The sequence below is a fragment of the Puma concolor genome, chromosome C2 (assembly GCF_028749965.1).
Source record: "Puma concolor isolate L17-30 chromosome C2, mPumCon1.1.hap2, whole genome shotgun sequence".
Lineage (NCBI taxonomy): Eukaryota > Metazoa > Chordata > Mammalia > Carnivora > Felidae > Puma > Puma concolor.
In genome coordinates, this window is record NC_141675.1 from 5,392,932 (window position 1) to 5,416,763 (window position 23,832).

General features: G+C 38.9%; 1 protein-coding gene across 13 annotated transcripts in view; it reads left to right on the plus strand.

Annotated features, from left to right (window-relative positions):
• GOLGA4 (golgin A4) overlaps positions 1 to 23,832 on the plus strand; it is a 125,815-nt gene that overhangs the window by 6,749 nt on the left and 95,234 nt on the right. For 4 of the 13 annotated variants that reach the window (XM_086720424.1, XM_086720425.1, XM_086720428.1 and 1 more), the window contains exons 2-4: positions 4,224 to 4,283; positions 6,363 to 6,452; positions 19,881 to 19,979. The exons of 1 other annotated variant lie outside the window; for it this stretch is intronic. In XM_086720424.1, coding sequence (XP_086576550.1) covers positions 4,224 to 4,283; positions 6,363 to 6,452; positions 19,881 to 19,979 — 249 coding nt within the window. Of the gene's footprint in view, positions 1 to 4,223; positions 4,284 to 4,303; positions 4,678 to 6,362; positions 6,453 to 19,880; positions 19,980 to 23,832 lie in introns of those variants that run through there. 8 more of the 13 variants (XM_086720429.1, XM_086720430.1, XM_086720432.1 and 5 more) reach the window with 4 other exon arrangements.

Below are 23,832 nucleotides of genomic sequence, written 5' to 3' on the forward strand. Positions count from 1 at the left end.
AAATAAATAAAAACGTTGAAAAAAAATTAAAAAAAAAAAATTCTAAGGACTGTTTCTTACTGTCTTTTGCTTTTTCATAGCATTATTCTTGTTATGTAGATATAATATTTTTAATATCTCTGAGAATAATGGTGATTTTTTTGTTTTGAAGTTTTCTTTTAATCTCTATTGTTTGTTTTTTCTAGTTTTTTTTTTTTTTTTTTTTTTTTTTGGCTCCCTTTTTTACTTTGGAAACTTTATTAAGTGCTCTGGGCTATCAAGGGTGAGGCACTAAAAATCTGATACTCTTTGGAAATGGCATGTGATGGCATAGAGACACTGGGGCTCACTGCTGAGTTACTGTTGGGGGAAATATCTTCATGCTGGTAACCAGAGTTCTTTCTAAAGAGGTCATTTGGTTTCTCCAGAGAAGCATGGTGTATTTTAGAGAAAGGGTGAGGGGTTTTAAGCCAAGCTGCCAACTTTCTGAAGTAGGGCTAGTGCACTGTGGATAGTATCACTTAATCCCTCCAAAGTTAGTCATACACTTTGCCCTTCACTCCTATCTTACTATGCTTGGTTTCACCCAGTTTGGAGCCTCATTAGCTCCTGAAAATAAACCTCAGGTTCTTTAGAGGATCTGTAAGGTAGGACGGGGACCCGAGGATCTTTCAACCAATCTTTGTTTTTGATTCTCTCTCTTCACTTTCCATCTTGCATTTATACTTTTTGTTTTAAGTCCTAAGTCTTTTCATGGTCATGAGGATGAAAACAGGCTTGCTTCTCATCACTTTCCCATCTGTAGGTCCTTGGGGTTATAGTGTCCTCATCTGTGTTAACCATTTTACTGTTCTTTCATTCATACCAGTCTTCTGAAACTTGGTTGAAAATTTTTAATTTCAAGGTAGAGAAAGTAGGTGGAGGTAGAAAGTAGAAAGAGGTAGAGACAGTATGAGCATAGAGTCCATCTGCCGTCTGTTTGACTGCAAGTTTCCTTAAATCACTTTTGGATGGGTGGGTTTCACTATATTAAAGGACTTGTTTTGAGAGGTAAGCATTTATAACATGAACAGCAGTATTCATTTACGGCACTACTGTTTTAGATGTTGGGATACAGAAGGTGCTTTATTAAGGACACGTGAAAGCCCTGATAATTTTGGTAAGTAGGATATAAAGGTTTATATGAAGAATTAACTCCCAAGTTACTTTGGCCATTCCAATAGAGTTGGAACGTCAAATAGATTAGGAAGAGACTTTCACCAGGGCCGTGATAAGAAGGATTCTGTGGTGGTGCCCTTGCCATATTGATTATCCATGGGTGCGGGAGGGAGCAGGGAAGCCAGATTTTGTTATGCTGTGTAGGAGTAACATCTCATCTCTTTGGGGCATAACTTAAACCATGAAATAAGTCAAAAGGCAGCCAAAATTTTAATGTCACCAACCTCATATTCCATAGCTAATCTGAGTTATTCATAAGGAAGCTTTAAAAAAACCTTCATTTAAAGCTTCCTTATTCTTATTTTTTTTAATGTTTATTTTCAAGAGAGAGAATGGGAGCCAGGGAAGGGTGGGGAGGGGGAGACAGAGGATCCAAAGCAGGCTCCGTGCTGTCAGCACACAGCTCGATGTGGGGCTCGAACTCACGAACCGCGAGATCAGGACCCGAGCCGAAGTTGGATGCTCATCCGACTGAGCCACCCAGGTGCCCCCTCCTCATGCTTCTTTTGTCTAGAATTCCAATAAGTGTAATTATCCAGTTTCTAAACTAGTAGTAGGCTAAAATGAGTAGAGAAGACTTATACAAGTTGTGTGAGTGACAACTGACCTGGAAAATGTTAAATTATGTTCAGTTTCTTTTTGTCTTTAAAAGCTACAGTTTGTTAATTGATTTCAAAAAGTTATACATTCAAAACGGTTGAACCTCATTGTATCTCAGAGCCTTTCAGGCACCAATGAGGTTTAACTGTTTTGGATCTATAACTCTATATAGATATCTATACCTATACTTATATTTATATCTGTATTTTTCTAAATCTAACAATTCAGCTGTCTCAATTCTTTCCATGAAAACTCCCAGATAATAGAGCCCCCAGTGAGTAAACTTTGGTTATCATAGTTTTGACTATATGTAGAACTTTTCAGGGGCACCTGGGTGGTTCAATCAGTTAAGCATCTGAGTCTTGACTTTGGCTCAGGTCATGATCTCACGGTTTCGTGAGTTCAAGCCCCACATTGGGCTCTGCACCGGCAGCTGGGAGCCTGCTTGGGATTCTTTGTCTTGTGCACGTGTACGCACTGTCTCTCAAAATAAATAAATAGAATTAAAAAAATATGTAGAACTTTTCAGTAATATGAATATCCAAAATTTGTGTTTTTGTTGTGTTTAGATTATATTGTTTAACCTAGAGTTAATGCTTTTTAATTTTTATTTTTCAAGACAACTAAAATACATAAGTATATTTGATGTACTCTGGATTTAAGAGTTAGTGGCTGTGTTTATATACGTTCTTCTTACAAAGTGTGGCATGGTATGATAAAAGCAGTTGAAGAGGGTTGTGGAATCAGTGGATTGAGCAGATTTTTTTTTATTAAAAATTTTTTGTTAAGGTTTTATTTACTTTTGAGAGAGGGAGAGAGAGAGAGAGAGAGAGAGAGAGAGACGGAGTACGAGTGGGGGAGGGGCTGAGAGAGAGGGAGACACAGAATCCGAAACAGGCACAGACACAGACACAGAATCTGAAACAGTATTTAAAAGCATTTGTTGGGGTGCCTGGTTGACTCAGTTGGTAGAGCATGTGACTCTTGATCTGAGGGTTGTGAGTTCAAGCCCCATGTTGGGCATGGAACCTACCTTAATAAAAAGGATTTACAATTACAGAGCACTTACTTATTTAACAGGGCCTTCTAGGTGCTATGCCAAGTGTTGCATTTGCCTTGAAGGGTAGATGTAGTCTCTGTGCCATAAGGTAGAGAGGCATGTACTCCTAGTAGAGTGGTAGTGTCTATAGGAAGGCATTTCTGGAGAGACGGTGACATCTGAGCAGAGTCTTGATAGGTAGTGAAAAGTCATGGCATAGGGACAAGCCAGTTAAGGCTTATTATTCCCAAGGCTTATACAAGTGATTGTGTATGTTTCTAATGTTGCATAACAAATTACTGCAATCTTAGCGTCTAATAACCCAGTTGTTACTTCATAGTCTGTAGGTCAGAAGTCTGGTATGGGTGACTGGCTTCTCTACTAAGAGTCTCACAGGGTGTTAACCCGACTGGGTTCTCATCTGGAGCTTGGAGTATTCTTCCATGCTCACGTGCCTGTAGTAGAATTTAGTCGTCCGTGGTTGTAGCACTGAGGTCCTTATTTCTTCCCGGCTATTGAAGGGGGCCACTCAGCCCCTAGAGGCTACCTGGAGCTCCGTGTCACTTGGCCCTCATAGGTACTTGCTTTCTTTTAGGATAGCAGGAGTGTATCTCTCTGCCTTCTGCCTCTGCCTTCTAGACTCTTCTTTGAAGGGCTTTTGTGATGAGGCTAGACCATCCAGCTAATCTTTTGATTGACTCAAAAACTACTGATTAGTAGCTTTAAACATGCCTGTAGAAGTTCCTTTTACTATGTAATGTGAGATAATCAGGGGAGTGATCTCATCATACTTACAGGGTGAGGGTCATTTGGGGTCATCTTAGAATTCTGCCTACCACAGTGACTGAAAGATTTTTCTTACTGAAATTGAGGCCTATGGTTAGTTAATAATCCATTGGTGGGCAATAAAGATATTAATTGTGACAAGTAGCTTAGAAACCTATCTAGATTTCTCATGGCTATGAGAATTAATTAGACCAAGTTTAGTTTGAAGGAATCTAAATCCATTGATATTTTGATTTTTGTTTTTTTAGTTTATTTATTTTGAGAGAGAGAGCGAGCGAGCGAGCAGGGGAGGGGTAGAAAGAGAGGGAGAGGGAGTGAGAGAGAATCCCAAGCAGGCTCCGCAGTGTCAGTGCAGAGCCTGAAGCGGGTCTCAAACTCGTGAACTGTGAGATCGTGACCTGAGCCGAAGTCAAGAGTCAGGCACTCAGCCGACTGAGCCACCCAGATATTCCTGAACCCCTTTACATTTTGAAGTGAGGATATCCCATTAAAGATCCAGGACCTTCCTTCGGATAAATGCTCAAGTACAGTTAGTTTTTATGCATGTTTTATATTTTACAGTCATATGTGATGTCTGCGATCCTTACTCTTGCAACTCCAGGGGAAGACCTACCAGCCATCAGGCCAAGCCTGCCAAGCGGTACTAACTTTTCTGAAGACGGTGTGTTTTATGACCTGTTCTTCAACTTTGTAAATTCCACATTTGATTTTGCCAGTTAATCCGGAGCGGATGCAGCTGTCAGTTACTGATTAGGCTCACATGAAGCCAAAGCATAAAGACGTAATGACAGTTGTAAACCTTTACTGTGCGGGGGCGTACTTTTCAAGTGGTTGGATGGTTACTGTCTGCGGGAGCCCTTGCCAGGCATCTGGAAAGCTGCGTTGATCACTCCTGTGCACAACTGCAGGAAGCTTGGTCTCCATCGTGCACCAGACGATAAACTTTAAATTTGTGTGCCTGTTTCCTCACATCCCTCACTTATGACTCAGAGTTTCATATGGGTGTATTCATTGGTGGAGCTCAGGTCACCTGCCCGAGGTGAAAGGGAGCCTGGGTTAGTAAGCTTTCTGAGTTCTAATTTATGAACTTACGAGAGCTGTTTAGAAATGAAAAAGGTTATTCGATTTTTGTCATTATTTTGTTGACATCCCCCCCTGCCCTGGTCCCAATTAAAATTATCCTTTTGATTTCTGCTTTTGACATAAAAAATCTGTTTCCCATTCAGTGATTACAGAAATAGACTCTCCTCTCTCCTTTTATATTGCAGTTTTTAAAAAATCGTGGGTTAGATAGGTGATGGGGGTTAAGGAGGGCACTTGTGATGAGCACAGGGTGTTGTATGGAAGGTGCTGAATCACTATTTTGTACACCTGAAACTAATATTACACTGTATGTAACTAACTGGAATTTAAATAAAAACTGAAAAAATACCTTCAATATAGGTAAGTATGAAGGAAACATCTGATTGGTGTCTCTGCTCTCATCTGCATGGCCATTTGTCTCAATACCGTTTATGGAACATCTATCTTAATTTGAAATGTTACACTTATCGTAAACTAAATACGTGCATGTGTATGCATGAACATTGTCCCTAATGACCTCTCTGTTCCAGCCTAGCCGTAACGGTATGTGCCTATAGGATAGATCAGGGTTCCATTTGTTCATTCATTCACTCATTTATTTAACAGATATTTATTAAATGCCTGTTATTTATGGAAAGCTATGCATATGCAGACTACAAAAGGGTAAGGCATCAAGACTGATTTCTGTGTTAGATGTTCTATGTTAGATGAGTTCAGATCTATTTATTATGGGTAAGGGAGGGTCTTAAGGTTTCGGCTTTATACTTTCAGGACTCTTTTGAGTTCACCTTGGAATAGACATGAACCTTCTCGTTTAAGGTTGGACCCTTTCTCCTGAAGGTTTTTGTACTGAGAATTATAGGAGCCAGGCTGTCCTTTATAGAATTAAATGGACTGGCATCTCAGGATCTAGCTGTGGTGTGCAAGATAGACTTAAAACAAGGCCCTTGACTAGATAAGTGTTTACCTTTGGGGCGCCTGGGTGGCTCTTTTGGTTAAACGTCCAACTCTTGATTTCGGCTCAGGTCAAGATCCCAGGGTTGCGGGATCGAGCCCTGTGTTGGACTGTGTGCTGAGCAGGGAGCCTCTTTAGGATTCTCTCCCCATCACTCTGCCCCTCCCCTGCTTATGCACACTCCCTCTCTCTCAAAGAAAGAAACATTAAAAAAAAGAAATATTTTCCTGTGCATGACACAGTATTGAATATTAGAACTGGAAATCACTTTAAAGATTAAATTGGCAACTTTATTGCTTTTAATGAACTTTCAGTTTTGGAATAATTTTGGTTTACAGGATAATTGCCTGAATAGTACAGAGTGTTTCATATACTCCTCAACTGGTTTCAGTTTCACCTAATGTTATCATCTTATGTTAACTTCACAACCTTATTTTATATGTGAGGACACATAGCCCTCCAAAAGTTAATATAGCTAAGATCATAGCTCTGGTTGGTGGCAGAGTCCTACCGAGGACTGAGTAGGCAGCCTAGGCCTTCTAGTTAATTACGTTTTAGGTATCGTTTTCTGTTTTTCATGTGTGTGTTTTTTTCCTTTCTTTCCTGGGGTTCTTTGGGCGGGGACTGAGAGAAGGACTACACAGTGCATAGCCCACTAGTCAATGAAGTCTTTCTAATTCGTGCAATAATTTTTTAATCTAGGCTCCCTCCAATTCTTCAACACCAACAGGAACCAGGAGCAGGGCATCTTCATTTACAGAGCAGCTTGATGAAGGTACACCCAACAGAGAGGTAAGTTTGGAATTTCTTCTAAAATAAACGTCTTACAAGAAGCTTATTAATCTAAAATGTAGGCTACTACATTACTTGGACAGGTCAATTATTTAATTGCTAGGTATTATTTTTATTAGTAGCAATTACTCTTTTTTGGTAAATAGTAATTATGCTTTTGTAAAGTATGTTTTCTTTGAGAATCTTAATTTGAGAGGATAATATACTCTGCCTTTAATATTTGAGATTTATAATAATTTGATAATAATTTGTTCAACATAGCAACATACAGGGCAAAGTTCTATTTTTTCAAGCTATTGATTGGAAACTATGTAGTAACAACTGATTCTATGTGACTTGCAGCCAGCAACATAGTTCAGATTAGATTTTTTCAACTTTTTGTCTTTCTGTGAACTGTGATACAGATACAGAAGAGAGTAAAACAGAAATGCACAAGTCAATCAATTATTATGAAGTAAACCCCATGTAACCACCACTGAAGTCAAGAAAAGGCACATTGCCAGCGTCATAGCACTGTTTTCTCCCCCCGAAAAGATTGCCCTCATCCTGATCTTTTGGTATTTGTTTCTGTCCTTTTCTTTATAGTACCACTTAAGTATGCTTTCTCTTGTAAATATTATAAACATATAGGTTGTTAACAGTTTTTGGTTATTATAAATTATGCTGCTGTGAACATCGTTGTACCTTTCTTCTGGTACACATATACCTGTGTACCAAATGACACAGCATGTCATTTGCTGTGTACCTAGGAGTAGAACACTGGGTCAAAAGGCATATATAGTTTTGACACTCTAGAAGATAATGCCTGTTGTTTTTCAAAATAGTTGTAGAACTTTACCTTTCCACCAGGAGCTTCTGAAAGTTAGTGTTGCTCTACGTCCTTGCTAGTCTTTAAAATCTCAGCCATTCTGGTGGGTGTATAGTGTTCTCTTATTGTAGTTTTAATTGATGACTATTAGCATTGAGCATTTTTCATCTGTGTATTGGCCATTCGATATCTTTTTTTGTGAAGTGCTTGTTGATGTGCTCATTTTTCTGTTGGTTTGTCTTTTGTTGATTTGTAGTTCTTTTTTATATAGTGTGGATAGGAGTTTTTTATTGGCTTTATGCCTTGCAGGTATCTTCTGCCCTGTGGCTTCCCTTTTACTCTCTTAATGGTGTCCTTTGAGGAATTGAAATTCTTAGATTTAATGTGCTCTGGTGTATGCATATTTTCTGGCTAGTGTTTTTGTTTCTTATTAAAGAATTCTTTTCTTACCCTGAGGGTATTTTCCTGTTTTACTTTTAAAAAATACTTTTTTTTTTCATTGAAGTATGTTTGACATACAATGTTACATTAGTTTCAGGTGTTCAACATAGTGATTTGACAAGTCTGTAAGTTCTGCTGGGCTCACCCAAAGTGTGGCTGCCATCTGTCTCCGTACAATGGTATTACAATATCATTGATTATATTCTCTATGCTGTCCTTTTTATTCCTGTGACTTAATCATTCCATAACTAGAAGCTTGTATCTCTTGCTCTCCTTCACCCATTTTGCAAATATTCCCCTCCTGTTTTACTTTTCACATTTGGATCTACATTCCTTTGGGAAATGATTTTTTTTTTTTTCAATATGGTGTGAGGTAGTGAGGTAGGGATCAAGCCTGGGACTTCTCTCCCCCCCCCCCCCCCCCATAATGCTATCCAGTTGTCCCATTCTTTCCACATTGCTCTACTGTGCTACCTTTTTTCAGAAACTGAGTGCCTATATTGAGTGGATTTGTTTCTGTGCTCCCTGTTCTGTACCCCTGTCTGCTTTGTCTGTCTGTGATCCAGTACCACACTGTCTTAATATTTTATACTAAATCTTTAATTAATGTTTTATTTTAAATCTTACCCTCCGTACAGCAGGTCTTTCCTGTCTTAGTCGATTTGGGTGCTTTAGCAACATTTCATAGACTAGGGCTTAGACAACAAACACTTGTTTCTCATGTTTCCAGAGGCTGGGCGATCTAAGATCAAGGTGCTAGCAGGTTGGCTGTCTGGTGAGGGCTCTCTTCCTGGTTTGCCGATAGCTGTGTTCTCATTCATTATGTCTTAGCGTGGGCCTTCCTTGCTACATGCACCTAGGTAGAGAGGGATGGGTGGGAGTACTGGGGAAAGACAGCTCTCCTGTCTCTTTCTCCTTTTACAAGGGCACTGATCCCATCATGAAGGCCTGTCCTCTTGACCTTATCTAGCTAATCACCTCCCAAAGGCTCTGTCTCCAAATAACATCACATTTTGAGGGCTGGGGCTTCAACGTGTGAATTTTGGGGGACACACGACAGCACTCCCATCTTGTTCTAGAATGTCTTGTTATTCTTATTCCTTTCCATATAAATTCCATATAGATTTTAGAATCAGATTTTCAAGTCTCACAAAAACAAACTCACAACAAAATAAAACACCAACAGTGACAACAACAAAACAAGCCTATAGAGATTTTGATTGGGATTGTATCGATTCTATAGATTAGGTTGGAGAAAGTCTCAGTATTATAAGTCAAATGTTATAATCTTTTCAGTATTACAAGCAGTACTGTACTGAGCATGTACATAAACACTTATAACGCTCTTTTTCTGTAGGATAGAATCCTAGGAATGGGACTGCTGGGTTCTAGGGTAGATGCAAATTTAAACATTTTGATGAAAGTTACATTATAACAAATTTTTTAACTTTTTATAGATGTCGATTTGATGAAAGTTACATTAAAACAAAATTTTTTTTAGCTTTTATAGATGTTGGTTTGATGAAAGTCACATTAAAACAAAAAAATTTTTGACTTTTTATAGTAGATGTTGGTAGCAAAATGAACACTTTATAGTACAATTATTGCATTCAAAGTTAATGGCATATTATACGGTGTCCTTGGTGAATACATTTAAATGATCTTGCAAGTTGTATAAGCATGTGAAGCACATGCATACTTTCTTTGGGATCTTATTTTCTTGCAGTATTGCATTTCTTTCACTTTGTGATTTCGAGTTTAATGCTGTTGAACTTAGTTTATACATGTAACCAATTTGATTGAAATCTGCGGTACCGAGTAATACTCAGTCAGTGTTGATAGCATCATGACTATACTCAGTACATTGGTTGATATTCTAGTATATTGGTTTCTGTACGATACAGTTGAAACCCTGAAAATAACTTGTTTTTAGTAGTTGATTGCTACTACTGCTTTTTAAAAAGGCTTATTTTATCCAGGTTGCTTAAAACATTTTAATTGAGGGGCACCCGTGTGGGTCAGTTGGTTAAGCCTCCGACTTTGGCTCAGGTCATGATCTCACAGCTCCTGAGTTCGAGCCCTGCCTAAGTTCCAGCCCTGCGTGGGGCTCCGTGCCGATAGCTCATAGCCTGGAGCCTGCTTTGGATTCTGTGTCTCCCTCTCTCTCTGCCCCTCCCCTGCTCACGCTCTGTCTCTCCTTCTCAAAAATAAATAAACATTAAAAAGATTTTTTTTGGGGGGGGGGGACTCCTGGGTGGCTCAGTTGATTAAGCATCCGACTTTGGCTCAGGTCATGATCTCGTGGTTTGTGGGTTCAAACCCCACATCAGGCTCTGTGCTGACAAGCTAGGAGCCTGGAGCCTGCTTCAGATTCTGTGTCTCCCCTTGTCTCTGCCCCTCCCCTGCTCGTGCTCTGTCTCTGTCTCTCTCAAAAATAAACATTAACGAAAATTAAAAAAAAATTTTAATTGAATATTTCTTTACAAAATAATATTTTTTCCCCAAAACAATCCTTTTTGAAAGGGATGATTTGAACATTCTTTTACAACAGGCTAAGTAAGGTAAAGGTTATCTTTCTATTTCTTCCCAAACTCCCAAATTTCAATCCGAAGGATCCTGTGCTTCAGAGGTTCAACTTCAGAAGTCGTTTCTGATCGAAAGAGTAGCATTACCCTCATCTCTTTGCTTTTAAAGCATTTTCTGACAATTCTGAAAGGTGTTTTTGACCACAGGGTACAATGTAGACGAAACCCCAGTTCAGTTTATCTTACAGGAAGTACTTTCTCATTTCATAATTAAGTTATTGATTAAAAGGGTGTATCTTCTTTGCCCTCCCACTCCCTGGGGTTTGGGTTTTGTTAAACCTCTAAGGTGGCAGATACTCCGCATGGGTTAGGACCCTGACTTATTGTTTTCAATGTTATAAGGTTTCTTTTAGCAAAATGTGGAAGTTTAACTCGATGGAAATATCTGTTCACCTCTCCAGTAGATACAGTAAAGTCTTTGTGATCCAGAATGCTTGGGAAGTAGATGGTTTCATTAAGTTAATTTCTTGGTCAATTAAAGGTTTTACCTTTTTTTCAGCTATTGCAGAAAATCCTAATATGTCTACTTTCTTGTGTCAGTAAATACTATATGTAAATCTAAATAAGTCGGTCTTTGGTTGCAAGCTTCCTTATAAGGATATAAAAAATCATCTCTACGATTGTAGGCGTTGAAGGCAAAGGAGAGCAGACTGAATTTGCACTGACTCTGAAGTCTGTAGGTTTCTGACACTCTCTCACCCTGTGTAAATGGCAGATCTGTTCAGTTGACCATATGCTTTCCCCTTGTGATCCTGGGCATAGTCTTGTTTTAACATCAGCGTAGAGCTTCCTTCCGTTTTTGTTGCTTGAGATGAGTCTTTCTTGCCTCTCTAGGGCAGGGTGCTTTAGAACAGCTGAGAGCGTAAGAGCATGTGAAAGGCTAACTAGGCCAGATAAAGCGACCATAGCCTCCTGCCCTCTGTTCCACTCTGATGTTTTTTTTTTAATTGAGATTAAATTCCTGTAACATAACATTTACCATCTTAAAGTGGCATATGGTACCTTAGTGATACCGTGTATTCATCGTATCTCTCTAGTTCCATGACACTTTCATTAATCCAAAAAGAAACCCCATGCTCATCACGCACTTACTCCCTGCACTCCCTCTCCCCCAGTCCCTGGTGACCACTAATCTGCTCGCTGTCTCTGTGGATGTGCTTATTCAGGATATGTTGTATAAACGGAACCATACAATTTGTGACCCTTTGTGTCTGGGCTGTTTTCAGTTAGCATCTTTTCAAGGTTCATCTATATTGTAACAGGTTTCATTACTTCATTCCTTTTTTGTGGCTGAATCTAATGATTTTTCTAAGAGCATGATAATCTATTTATATAGTTTGGAGTAAGACCTGGTATAGACTAGTGAGAAGAGGATGGTTTTTGGAGTCTTCTGGATCAGCCTGGATTTCTATCCTAGCTTTGCCGCTTGCTGGCTGAAGGACCTTTGGAAGTTAACTTTTCAGTGACGCAGGTTTTCTCTTTGTAAAATGGAAATAATAGTACTTGCCTCGTGGAGCTGTGGGCATTACCAGTAACACGGCATGTAAACCTCCTCTCATGATGCTTTGCACATAGTAGGTGCTCGTGAAGTTGTTACTGGGGGCAGCCACGGAAGATGGGAAGGCCTGCCGTGCTTGTTCTGCTTAGGTCCCTACATGGAGGGAGGGAAACAGACAGACCATCGTGTGGACTTTGGTCCTGGATGTTATCTGTCTTTTTACTTGTTGAGCTTTTAAGGAAGGGTTGATCCCTTCACTTACCCTGCTCATTAACTTGCTGGTTTTCAGGCACACTTCCCCATAGAGACAGCCTGGAATAGTGGAGGCATCATAGCGTTTCATCCCTCACCTGCCAGGTGGCTTTGGGCAAAACTGCCTTTAACTTCTGAGAGCCTTAAAATTGTGGTGAAATGCATATCCCTTTCTTAGGGTCCTTGTGACGAGCAGACGAATTCAGAAGTATAAAAATACTCCTAATTTGTGAACCACATACCGAAGATTATTATTATATGGAAACAAAAAGGCTTTTGCTGTGCCTGTCAGTTCTTGGATGGCATAGCACATAGCAAATTTTTTGTTAATCGCGACATTGCAAGTGAAAAATAATGAAGCATTAGGCTGCTTTGGATTGGAATGCTTTCCCAAACTTCAAGAAAAATGTCACTTTTTCTTGTCTTTTTTTCGTCACTTTTTGCTTTTCTTACTTATTTTTCTTCCTTTTTTTCCCCCTAAGATTTCATTTTCAAGCAATCCCCACACCCACCATAGGGCTTGAACTTACAACCTCGAGATCAAGAGTTGCATGCCCCTCTTTTTTATTCTTCTTAATCTGAGATATCTTTCAGAAATAAGATACTGCTTCTCTAGTTGTCTTTGTCATTCTGAGTCAGTTTGCACTGTTCCGTGAAATCATCTGTAACAGAGATTCTTGACATTCTCAGCTTTTGGGAATTCAATTAAAAAAATTTTTTTAATGTTTATTTATTTTTGAGACCAGGGGAGGGAGGAGGGGTGGACAGAGAGGGAGACATAGAATTAGAAGCAGGCTGCAGGCTCTGAGCTGTCAGCACAGAGCCTGCCGCGGGGCTCAAACTCACAGACCGCGAGATCATGACCTGAGCCGAAGGTTGGTCCCTTAACCGACTGAGTCAGTCAGGTGCCCCTCAGCTTTTGGTAATTCTTAACCACATTTTTAGAAATTTATTCTGTTTCAGGGCTATAGGCATTGTTCTTTAGGAATTACTGAGAAGTATCTTGAAAGTCATGGGTCAGAAATGTTCTTCTTCTTTTTTTAAATATTTATTTTGAGAGGTGGGAGTGAGGGGCAGAGAGAGAGGGAGACAGAATTGCATGCAGGCTCCCGACTGTCAGCACAGAGCCCGATATGGGGCTCGAACACACGAACTGTGAGATCGTGACCCGAGCCAAAACCAAGAGTTGGATGCGCCCCAAGAAATGTTTCTTAAGTTTGGAATTAATTTTGCCCCTAATAGATTGACTTTCAAAGATTTTACTGTTAGACATTAGATTAGAAGCTACCTGCCCCTACCCTCTGTCAGTTAATGAAAGTAAAAAATATCCCTGTCAAATTGCCTTGGTATCTACTCAGTTCTCATATTTTTTTCTTTTGATCTAATGATAGGAAATGAGTTATATTAATAGGCTTCCTGCTATGAAGCCAATCTTTCATTCCGTAAGTCAACTCTACTAATGTCAGAGTGCATTATTAATATCCTGCTGCATTCACTTTGGTGGTTGCTTTATTTACATTTCTCCCAATTCTATTTGTAAGGGAGTGGTTTGTACTTTTCTGTTTGTGTTATCTTTATCAATTTTAATTAGTTGGGAAGCTTCCTATCTTTTCTCTTCTTCCTTTTTCCCTCTCCATTTATTTAGATCTTCTTTATTTTTTTTCAAAAAAATTTACACTTTTCAGAATATAAGGTTTATACTATTTTGTTAAATTTATTCACAAGTATTTTATTCTTTGGATGCTACTATAAATTTAATTGTTTTCCTAATTTCATTTTTTTGTGTTCTCATTACTACTTTATAGAGGTAAAATTGATTTTTGTCAATTGATCTTGTATCCTGCAACCTTGCTGAACTTGTTTATTAGATTCTAATAGTTATTTAGTGGATTGTACAAGATCATGTCATCTGCAAAAGGAAGTAGTTTTATATCTTCTTTTAATCTGGCTGCCTTTTATAACATTTTCTTCCTAATTGCTATGGCTAGGAGCTTCAGTGCAATTTGAACAGATGTGAAAGTAGATCATTCCTGATCTTAGGGGGAAAGCATTTAGTCGTTTGTCATTAAGTATGATGTTATCTGTTGGTGTTAGGAGATTGCCTTTATAATGCTGAGAAAATTCCTTTACTTTCATAATTTGTTGAGTGTTCTTATGAAGGTGTGTTGAATGTTGTCAGATGCTTTCTTAGTGTTTATTGAGATGGGCATATGGTTTTGTCCTTTATTCTCTTGACATGGTGAGGTATGGTAATTGGTTTTTGGATGTTAAACTAACCTTGCATTCCTGGATATATCCCATTTGTTCATGGTGTATATCTTTTATTGCTGGGTTTGATTTGCTAGTATATTGTTGAGGATTTTTATGTTTCTATTCCTAAAAGATGTTGGCTTGTGGTTTTCTTTTTTGTGATGTCTGGATTTGGTATCAGGATAATATTAGCCTCATCAAATGAGTTGGGAAATATTCCCTCTGTTTGTATATTTTGGGAAGAATTTGTGAAGATTAGTATTAATTCTTCAAATGTTTGGTGTAATTCACCAGTGAAGCCATCTGATCCTGGGCTTTTCTTTGTGGGAAGTGTTTGATTACAAATCCCATCTTTTTACTTTTTGTAGCTCCATTGAGGTTTTCTCTTTCTTCCTGAGTCAGTTTCGGTAATTTGTATCCTTCTAGAAATTCGTCTTTATCATCCAAGTTGTCTCATTTGTTGGCATACAGTTGTTCATAGCATTATCTTATAATCCTTTTTATTTCTATAAATGCTGTAGTAATTTCCCCTTTCATTCCTTATGTTAGTAATATGAGTCTTCTATTTTTCTTTGTCAGTCAAGCTAAATATTTGTTTGTATCTTTTTGAAGAACCAACTTTCAGTTCCACTTTCTTGTTGAGCGTGCTGAGCATTTTCAGAATTAGAGTGGTGAGCTGATCTTTGATGACTTATTTTTCTTAAGTCTCAGGTGCGCTGGGACTTAGCATCTTATATCTTTAGTAGAATATATTATCACAAGTACTTCTTAAAATACACATTGTTGGAAATAAAAACAGAATGAGTTTAATGTACCCTAATAGTATTGCAACTGACATCTGTATATAATAGTGTCTAGGAAGATAGAAACAGGACTTCTGTCTTCAAAACAGAGAGACTTACACACACTCCCTAAGATATTAAACTTTTTAGAGACCTCCCTCTAACAGGAGATACATTAATTCATAGGAGATAAGCTTATTTGTTACATACAGCAGGTGCTACTGGATGCCTTAGGGCAGGCATTAGGACTTAATTTTCTGTTCAAACTCTGGTTCAGAAGGACTGGGAGGGTTAGATCTAACTGCCAAAGTTAGATTTGGTGCCAGGAGCTAAAGTGGAGCTCCCAGCATTGGCAGAAAGAGATTGAGAAAAGCTTTTGCAAACTGCTGCCTAGAGCGCTCTGTGGCCCATTACGAGAAGCGGCCATCTCTAGGGAGACCTCATGACCAAGAACTGAAGCAAACCTCACGTTGGCTTATTGCGACTGAGTCCGTGATGTCCCCTGTGTTGCCATAAGGCAGGAAACTCAAACTGGGGCCCAGGGAATCAGATTGATTGGATAAGGAAAGATGAGTACAGAAGGAAAGAGAAAGACAATACCTTCCTCAAAATGAACCTGTAAATGAAAATTCTGAAACAAATGCTACAAAGGCAGGCAAACAAAACAGGAATTGGAATATGAATTTATCCTAGATGAAATTAAAAAAGACTTTAAAAGAAGTATCTTTAATAAGATACCTGAAGTAATACTTTTCTGAAAAAGAAGATAAAATTGCAGGGAAAAAACAAAAGTAGATTAAGTAGGTCTGAAAAAGAACCGATTAGGAATCCTTGAAGTGAAAAAAAAAATTGATATAAAAACATAAGTCAGAATAAAACACAAGTCCCAGTTCATGGGGAAATTAGGGTATTCCAAAAGAATACTGAGTAATTCTATCAAAAACGCACAGAGATAAAGAAATATGTATATGAGCGTAAAAGATACGGAAGATAGATAAACACCTTCAACAGATATCTAATTGGAGTTTTCTGTATCTTCGTGAATGTTTAGACACAACTTCAATCAGTGTTAGTGCAGCTGATGGCTTCACCTAAGGACTGCACAAGAAGTGAGTTAAGTTCTTAACAGATTTGGATTAGAATTTGAACAGAGTTTGAGAGACACGGAATTGAGACAGAATTTGATTGAGAATATTTGAGAACTGATGTGTAGAAGATTTTCATAGGCACAAGAAGGAAATGACAAGGACAGCAAGTGGGGGGAAAAGCCCTTTGGGTTTTGAGGTCGTGTCAATGGGAACGTTTGTTTTCTTTAAGACTTATTTTATTTTTAGAGTGTATAGGAGCAGGAGAGAAGGGGGGAGGGAGAGAGAGGGAGAGCGAGAGAAAGAATCTCAGGCAGGCTCCATGCTCAGCGTAGAGCCTGATGTGGGTCTTGATCCTACAGCCCTGGGATCATGACCTGAGCTGAAATTCAGGGTCGGATGTGCGCCACACCTGGCTTCTACTTGGGCAACAGGCAGGGGTATAGATTGTTGCTTGACAGGACCTTCCTTTGAGACGTTTGCTCAACAAGATCTTCCATACTGAGCATCAGCTTTTGTGTTTTTCTCTTAGAATTTCAAATACACTCTTAACTGTAAAAATGTATTAATTATTTTTTAAATTAATCAATTAAATGTTTCATTTACATCCAAGTTAGCATATGGTGCAACAGTGATTTCAGGAGTAGATTCCTTAGTGCCCCTTCCCCATGTAGCCCATTCCCTTCCCAGCACCCCTCCAGCAATCCTCTGTTTGTTCTCCGTATTTAAGAGTCTCTTCTGTTTTGTCCCCCTCCCTGTTTTTATATGATTTTTGCTTCCCTTCCCTTATGTTCATCTGTTTTGTCTCTTAAATTTCTCATATGAGTGAAGTCATGTGATATTTGTCTTTCTCTGACTAATTTCGCTTAGCATAATACCCTCCAGTTCCATCCACCTAGTTGCAAATGGCAAGATTTCATTCTTTTTGATTGCCGAGTAATACTCCATTGTATGTATATACCATTCATCCATCGATGGCCATTTGGGCTCTTTCCATACTTTGGCTATTATTGAAAGTGCTGCTGTAAACATGGGGGTGCATGTGCCCCTTCAAAACAGCACACCTGTATCCTTTGGATAGATACCTAGTAGTGCAATTGCTGGGTCATAGGGTAATTCTATTTTTAATTTTTTGAGGAACCTCCATACTGTTTTCCAGAGTGGCTGCACGAGTTTGCAATCCCACCAGCAGTGCAAAAGAGTTCCTCTTTCTCTGCATCCTCGCCAACATGTCTCGTTGCCTGAGTTGTTAACTTTAACCATTCTGACTGGTATGAGGTGGTATCTCATTGTGTTTTAATTTTTATTTCCCTGATGATGAGTGATGTTGAGCATTTTTTCATGTGTCTGTTTGCCATCTGGATGTCTTCTTTGGAGAAGTGTCTATTCTTGTCTTTTGCCCATTTCTTCACTGGATTATTTGTTTTTTGGGTGTTGAGTTTGATAAGTTCTTTATAGATTTTGAATACTAACCTTTTATCTGATATGTCATTTGCAAGTATCTTCTCCTATTCTGTCAGTTGCCTTTTAGTTTTGCTGATTGTTTCCTTCATTGTGCAGAAGCTTTTTATCTTGATGAGGCCCCAGTAGTTCAGTTTTACTTTTGTTTCTCTTGCCTCCAGAGATGTGTTGAATAACTTGCTGTGGCCAGGGTCAAAGAGGTTTTTGCTTGCTTTCTCCTCTAGGATTTTGATGGCTTCCTGTCTTACGTTTAGGTCTTTTATCCATTTTGAGTTTATTTTTACGTATGGTGTAAGAAAGTGGTCCAGGTTCATTCTTCTGCATGTCGCTGTCCAGTTTTCCCAGCACCACTTGCTGATGAGACTGTCTTTATTCCATTGGCTATTCTTTCCTGCTTTGTCAAAGATTAGTTGGCCATACGTTTGTGGGTCCATTTCCGGGTTCTCTATTCTGTTCCATTGATCTGAGTGTCTGTTTTTGTGCCAGTACCATACTGTCTTGATGATTACAGCTTTGTAATGCGTCTGGAAGTCCACGACTGTGATGTCTCCAGCTTTGGTTTTCTTTTTCAGGATTACTTTGGCTATTCGGGGTCTTTTCTGGTTCCATACATATTTTAGGATTGTTTGTCCTAGTTCTGTGAAGAATGCTGTTGTTATTTTGATAGGGCTTGCTTAACTGTGAAAAAATAATTAAAAAAATTTTTTTTCAACATTTATTCAATTTTGAAAGAGGAAGAGAGACAGAGCATGAGCAGGGGTGGGGCAGAGAGAGAGGGAGACGTAGGGTCCCAAGCAGGCTCCAGACTCTGAGCTGTCAGCACAGAGCCCGATGTGGGGCTTGAACTCACAGACCGAGAGATCATGACCTGAGCTGACGTCGGACGCTTAACCGACTGAGCCACCAGGCGCCCCTGAAATTGTAAGTTATTTTGTTGTGTGGGCCAGAGTGACTTCGTTTCAAACATTAATCTTGGGAGCCTAAGAAGAGTGAATTTGTGTAGCGTTTAACTTAAAATCACATCCATTCCAAGGGTGACCTTTCTGACATCCCAGGAGAATTCAGATTTTCAGCAAGAGTAGAAACTTGAATAAGATGAGTACCCAGAGCCAAACAGGCATCTAGTATATTTTAGTACACCACTAATACTCAATTTTTAGGACCAGATGAAGAGAGTTAGTGGAGGCTCTACTCAGTGTCTATAACGCTGTAGTACTGAGATGAAAAGTCTAAGTTCTTCAGCCTGTGCAGACATTTATTTTCTCTTAATTCCTTTATTATATATAATATATAATAATAATATACATAACTGCTGAGTTGATGTTGCAAAAGATTTGGGTTTTTAAAAATTTATTTAGTTTTTGAGATAAACATAGATTCACAGGAGGTTACAAAATTTTTTTTTTAGGGAGGCCCTGTTGTACCCTTTACCCGTTTTCTCCCAAAGATAACATCTTGTATAACCATGGTACACCGGCAAAATGAGGGAATTGCCATTGGTAAACTGTGGCATCCACAGAGATTATTCAGAGTTCACCAGTTTTACATTTAAAAGTTCATTTTAATTATACTTTCTTCTAATCTAATTCATGATTGTTACTATTTTGGTGTATAGTGTACAGCTTGTGACAGAAACTGAAGGACAGAAGAGAATACATATTAAAAGAATTCGTATGATGATCGCTTCTCAGCCTTTTGGCTAAAGCTCAAGTAGGTCTTAGTAGGTCTTAGTAGGTCTTAGTAGGTCTTAGTATACTAAAAGAATTAGTATAATAGGATTTGTCCTGAAGACCCATTATATAAATGTCAGTTTCAAAAGTTTCTTCTGTACATATTTTCGTTTCTAAGCACAAAATAAACGATTATTTAACATTTTCTGTGTTTTGTCCTGCCCCCAATCTCAGTGCTCTCTTGTTGAATGTGTGACCACGGTCAACATTTGTTCTGTGAAGGCTTTGTGTTCTTTACCGTGTGTGGTTCTTATCGGTGTGGACTCTTACACCGAGTTGGCGGACACACTGTGCGCTGTGGTGGCTGTCCCCCGTGTCATTTGTGCGCCAGGAAGCAAGTTGAGATTCCAGGGAGCTCAAGTCCCCTCCATTGCTGAGCTTTCTGGCAACTTGCTATTTCTGCGGGTGGGGAGATGGTAGCCGTGGTGGTGGTGCACGTGCGGCGTGGCGAGGACACTTTGCGACATGCCCTCATGATTCGTTTTTCATGATGTGTTTTGTTTTTGTGCCTCTGCTTATTACACTGAATGAGACAGCTGCTAGCCGGGATGATAGCAGAGCCTGCTTTTCTCTCTGAGTATACTATCTTTGCTTTGGATTCCTCCAAGCAGCCTAAAACACAGACTGGCAGTGTGGTGAGTCCTTCCACCGCTTTCTGCATTCCCCCTGTGGGGAAGCAAAGGAATTTGGTAATTCTAGAAGCACATCTGCTGCTGCTTGTCGCTCACTGTCCCTCCAAGCATCTTCCGTGCCCTGTTGCTAACCCTGCTCTAAAAAATCAGAGTAAACTGCTGAATTCTGACGGCTGGTGTGTTTTCTGGCAGCTTTTTAACAGCAGCAAAATAACACTGTTTTCATTAATGTGGCGAACTTGGTCTAAACTCTCAGTTTTCTCTCTGGGGAATGTTTGCTCATTAACTAAAAATGGTGCGTATTGCTAGAAATCTCTGTTCTACTTTTGGCAGGAGGCCAAGAATATTTTGAGCTGTGACTCACTGAGAAAAACAATGCATTGTTCATAAATCCGTAATTGAACAACATTGAGTAGGTGGGTGGATTCTACTGTAACAAATAATTGCATCTTATTTGGGGAGAGTACCAGTTTTCTATAAAACATCTGAAAGGAAGTAATTAATCTCATTATGTTTCAATTGACTGAATTCATATAATTTTGAATCCTGCATATAACTTCACTTTGAGAAAGTGGACTGTTTTCATACGTATCTTAAGTTCTTAAGTTAGGAAATTAAAACTTAGAGATCTTTCCCAGTAAGGAAAGCTTTTTGTGTTGCATTGGACACGAATTGGGATTGAGGTTTTCCTTTTTTTTTTTTTTTTTTTTTAAGTGTTTATTTTTGAGAGAGAGAGAGAGCCAGCAAACAGGGGAGCGGTAGAGAGAGAGAGACAGAGACAGAGACAGAGAATCCCAAGCAGACTCCACACTGGTCAGCACAGAGCCCGATGCGGGGCTCCAACTCACGAACCATGAGATCATGACCTGAGCTGAAATCAAAGTCGGATGCTTTACCGACTGAGCCACCCAGGTGCCCTAAGGGATTGAGGTTTTTTTTTAAACGAGGAGAATTGGTTTAATTTATTAAGTAGCTGGTGATGAAACGAGAACATCTCTGTACTTAATCCATGCAGCCAGGAAGGACTTGGTGTGCATGTGGTCAGTAGCAATCCTAAATCACATTCTGAACTTGGTTTTAGAAAAGAAAGCAGCTGAGAGTTCTAGTGATGCCCTAGCTTGGATCAGGGCAAAGGGTCTCGCCTTGGTTCTGGCTACAAGTGATACCTCACTATTTGCAAAACTGGTTTGAGAGGCAGACAGGAATCTAAGCTAACCTACCAATTTATTTTATTAAAAAAATTTTTTTTCTTTAAGTAGACTCCACGCGAGGCTCAAACTCATGATGCTGAGATCAAGACCTGAGCTGAGATCTAAGAGTCAGACACTTAACAGACACCCCACTAATTTACTTTAAAAACATAAAATGATATTACTTTATATTTTATGTAATAGTAACAGAGACTTAAAAAAAAGAAGATCCCCTCCTAGGCCTACTTCCATATACATAAAAGTAATTTAAGTACCTATTCTCTTGTAAAAAATGCTGATGCCTTTGAAATGTATGTATTTTATATGTTTATAAAATAAAGTTGTAATTATTTAAAAATACCTTAAGTAGACTAAAAGTCTTCATTTATCTTACTTAAATTTTGTCCAGATAAAAACTTCTCTCCATGCAACAAAGGGAAATCACGGCATAACCTATAACAAAATACAAATGGAACACAAATTTAGTGAGGGTCTACTTATGAGTTCACCAGCTGTTGATTTTTCCTTCATTCAGATTTTTGAAAATGACCCCAAATTCTAAAAATTACTGTATCCTTAGTGCTCAGCAGTCAAAAAAATAGTTGTTGAAAGAGAGAACAAAACATAATTGAAGACAAATCTGGCAGGGAACCTGTGTGTGCTTTTAAATTAAATGCGCTTTAGATTAGAAGAATTTTTCTGTTATCTAAGAATTGCCTCCGGGAGAAAGTACTGGTGACAGCTGAGTATTGACAGGCGTTGCGCTAGTTCTTTTGGCTTCTCTCTGGGAGAAGGACTTCAGAAGCCTTTTTATACTGAAGGAAGTAACTGCATAAGGATTTGACAAGTATATACTAAGCCTCTACCACCAGTCAGGCAAAAGCATATACTAAGCCTCTACCACTAGTCCTGGGCACCAAGATGGACACGCAGGGCTCCTGCCCTCCGAGCGTTTATAGTTTACTCTAGAGACAAACACTTAGAATACAAAGGAATCAAGCTTTCCTAGAAGAAAATAACAGGGATGGGAAATGTGTTAGCGCTCAGGCAAGCCATATGAAACTTCATAAAAGAAGCTGCGTTTCAAAGTTGAAAAGTAAATGAGAGTTTGCTGGGCAAAAGTGAAGGTGTTACAAGTAGTGACAAATCTTTAATTTTGCTTCTACAGATTCCTAATTTAAATTTACAGGGTAACATGGCAATGCTTTCCTTAGCTGTGTCTATTTAAATATGTGGTGTAATACACGTATTGAAATATATTTGCAGAGAGGGAAAGTTTTTAAACGTTAGGTAATGTTTGTCCGATAGTGTGATAGGTCAGTTATAGAATAGCTTTTTGTATGGACCACAATCACGTGTCAAGTGATTTACTTAAAATAGAATATAGACTCTCTTGCCACTCTTCATCCTGACTTAAGTGTTTTATGGAACCATTTCATTTCCTTTCTCTGCAATTTAACGATCTTAATTTTCAATATAGGGATTGAGAGACTTCTTGAACTCTGTAAAGTATGTTTTTTATTTTATAGTGTGTAATGTAGTATATTTTTAGGGCCAGAAAGCATTAATGGTCACGCTACACAAATATAGCCATATATACAGCTTGTAATTCTTTGAAATGGTAGAGAACAGGAAGATAAGAGTTACGTTCCCCCAACTTTTCTCCCTAATATAACCCTAAGGGAGATGTCTTGGACTGATAAAATTTGATAACTCTTTTTATATTAGAGGGAGAAGGTGTATCAGTTGTTCTTGGGGAAAATCCAAACGTATTACAAAAGTGGGAATAGTAGTAACGGTGGCAAAAGAATCCCACCCCGCATGCCCAGTACCCAGTAGCATCAGTTAATGGCTCACGGCTCTCTTATTTTATTATCATACCCCCACACTTGTCTAACCACCCTCCCACACATGCACACCTCCCTTCCCCTGTCCCCATCCCTGCTGGGTTATTTGAAGCAAATTTCAGAAACCTTATTCCATCTAAATGTTTTGGTGTATGTTTCTGAAAGATAATGACTAAAAATATATAACGCGGTACATTTATCACACCTAAAAATTAGTAGTGTCTTAGTACCAAATACCTAATGGGAGTACAGTTCAGAAAATTGAGAACACCTGCAAAGCTGAGTGCCATCTCCACTGATATTCAAGAATACTCAGGGGTCCCTGGGTGGCTCTGTTGGTTGGGCGTCTGACTCTTGATCTCGGCTCAGGTCATGATCTCATGGCTCAAGGGATCGAGCCCTGCATCGGGGGGATTCTCTCTCTTCCTCTCTCTCTGCACCCACCCTCAAAAATAAACAAACATTAAAAAAAAGAATATTCATTATTTGACCTTTCCTTGGTCAGTTGTAGAAATGTACAGGAAATGTCTTATTTAAAAATCTACCAAGTTACTGAAACACAGTGGCTAGGGTTTGCTCTAACGCTTTGTTTAAAACTTAGAAGTTATTTTATCATGAGCTGCTTTTAAGGCTCTAATTTTGGTCAGTGTATTACAAATGCAGTATAGAATTTTGAATCTCAGAGAATCTCCTTCGTTATCATGGAACCTATGCCAGGCTGATGTAATCAGGAGAATGTCGCTTAATTTGGAGCATTTGTCATAGCAACAGAACAAAACAAAAAGCTTTCATATGTGGAAGAAGATATTTTTAATGACA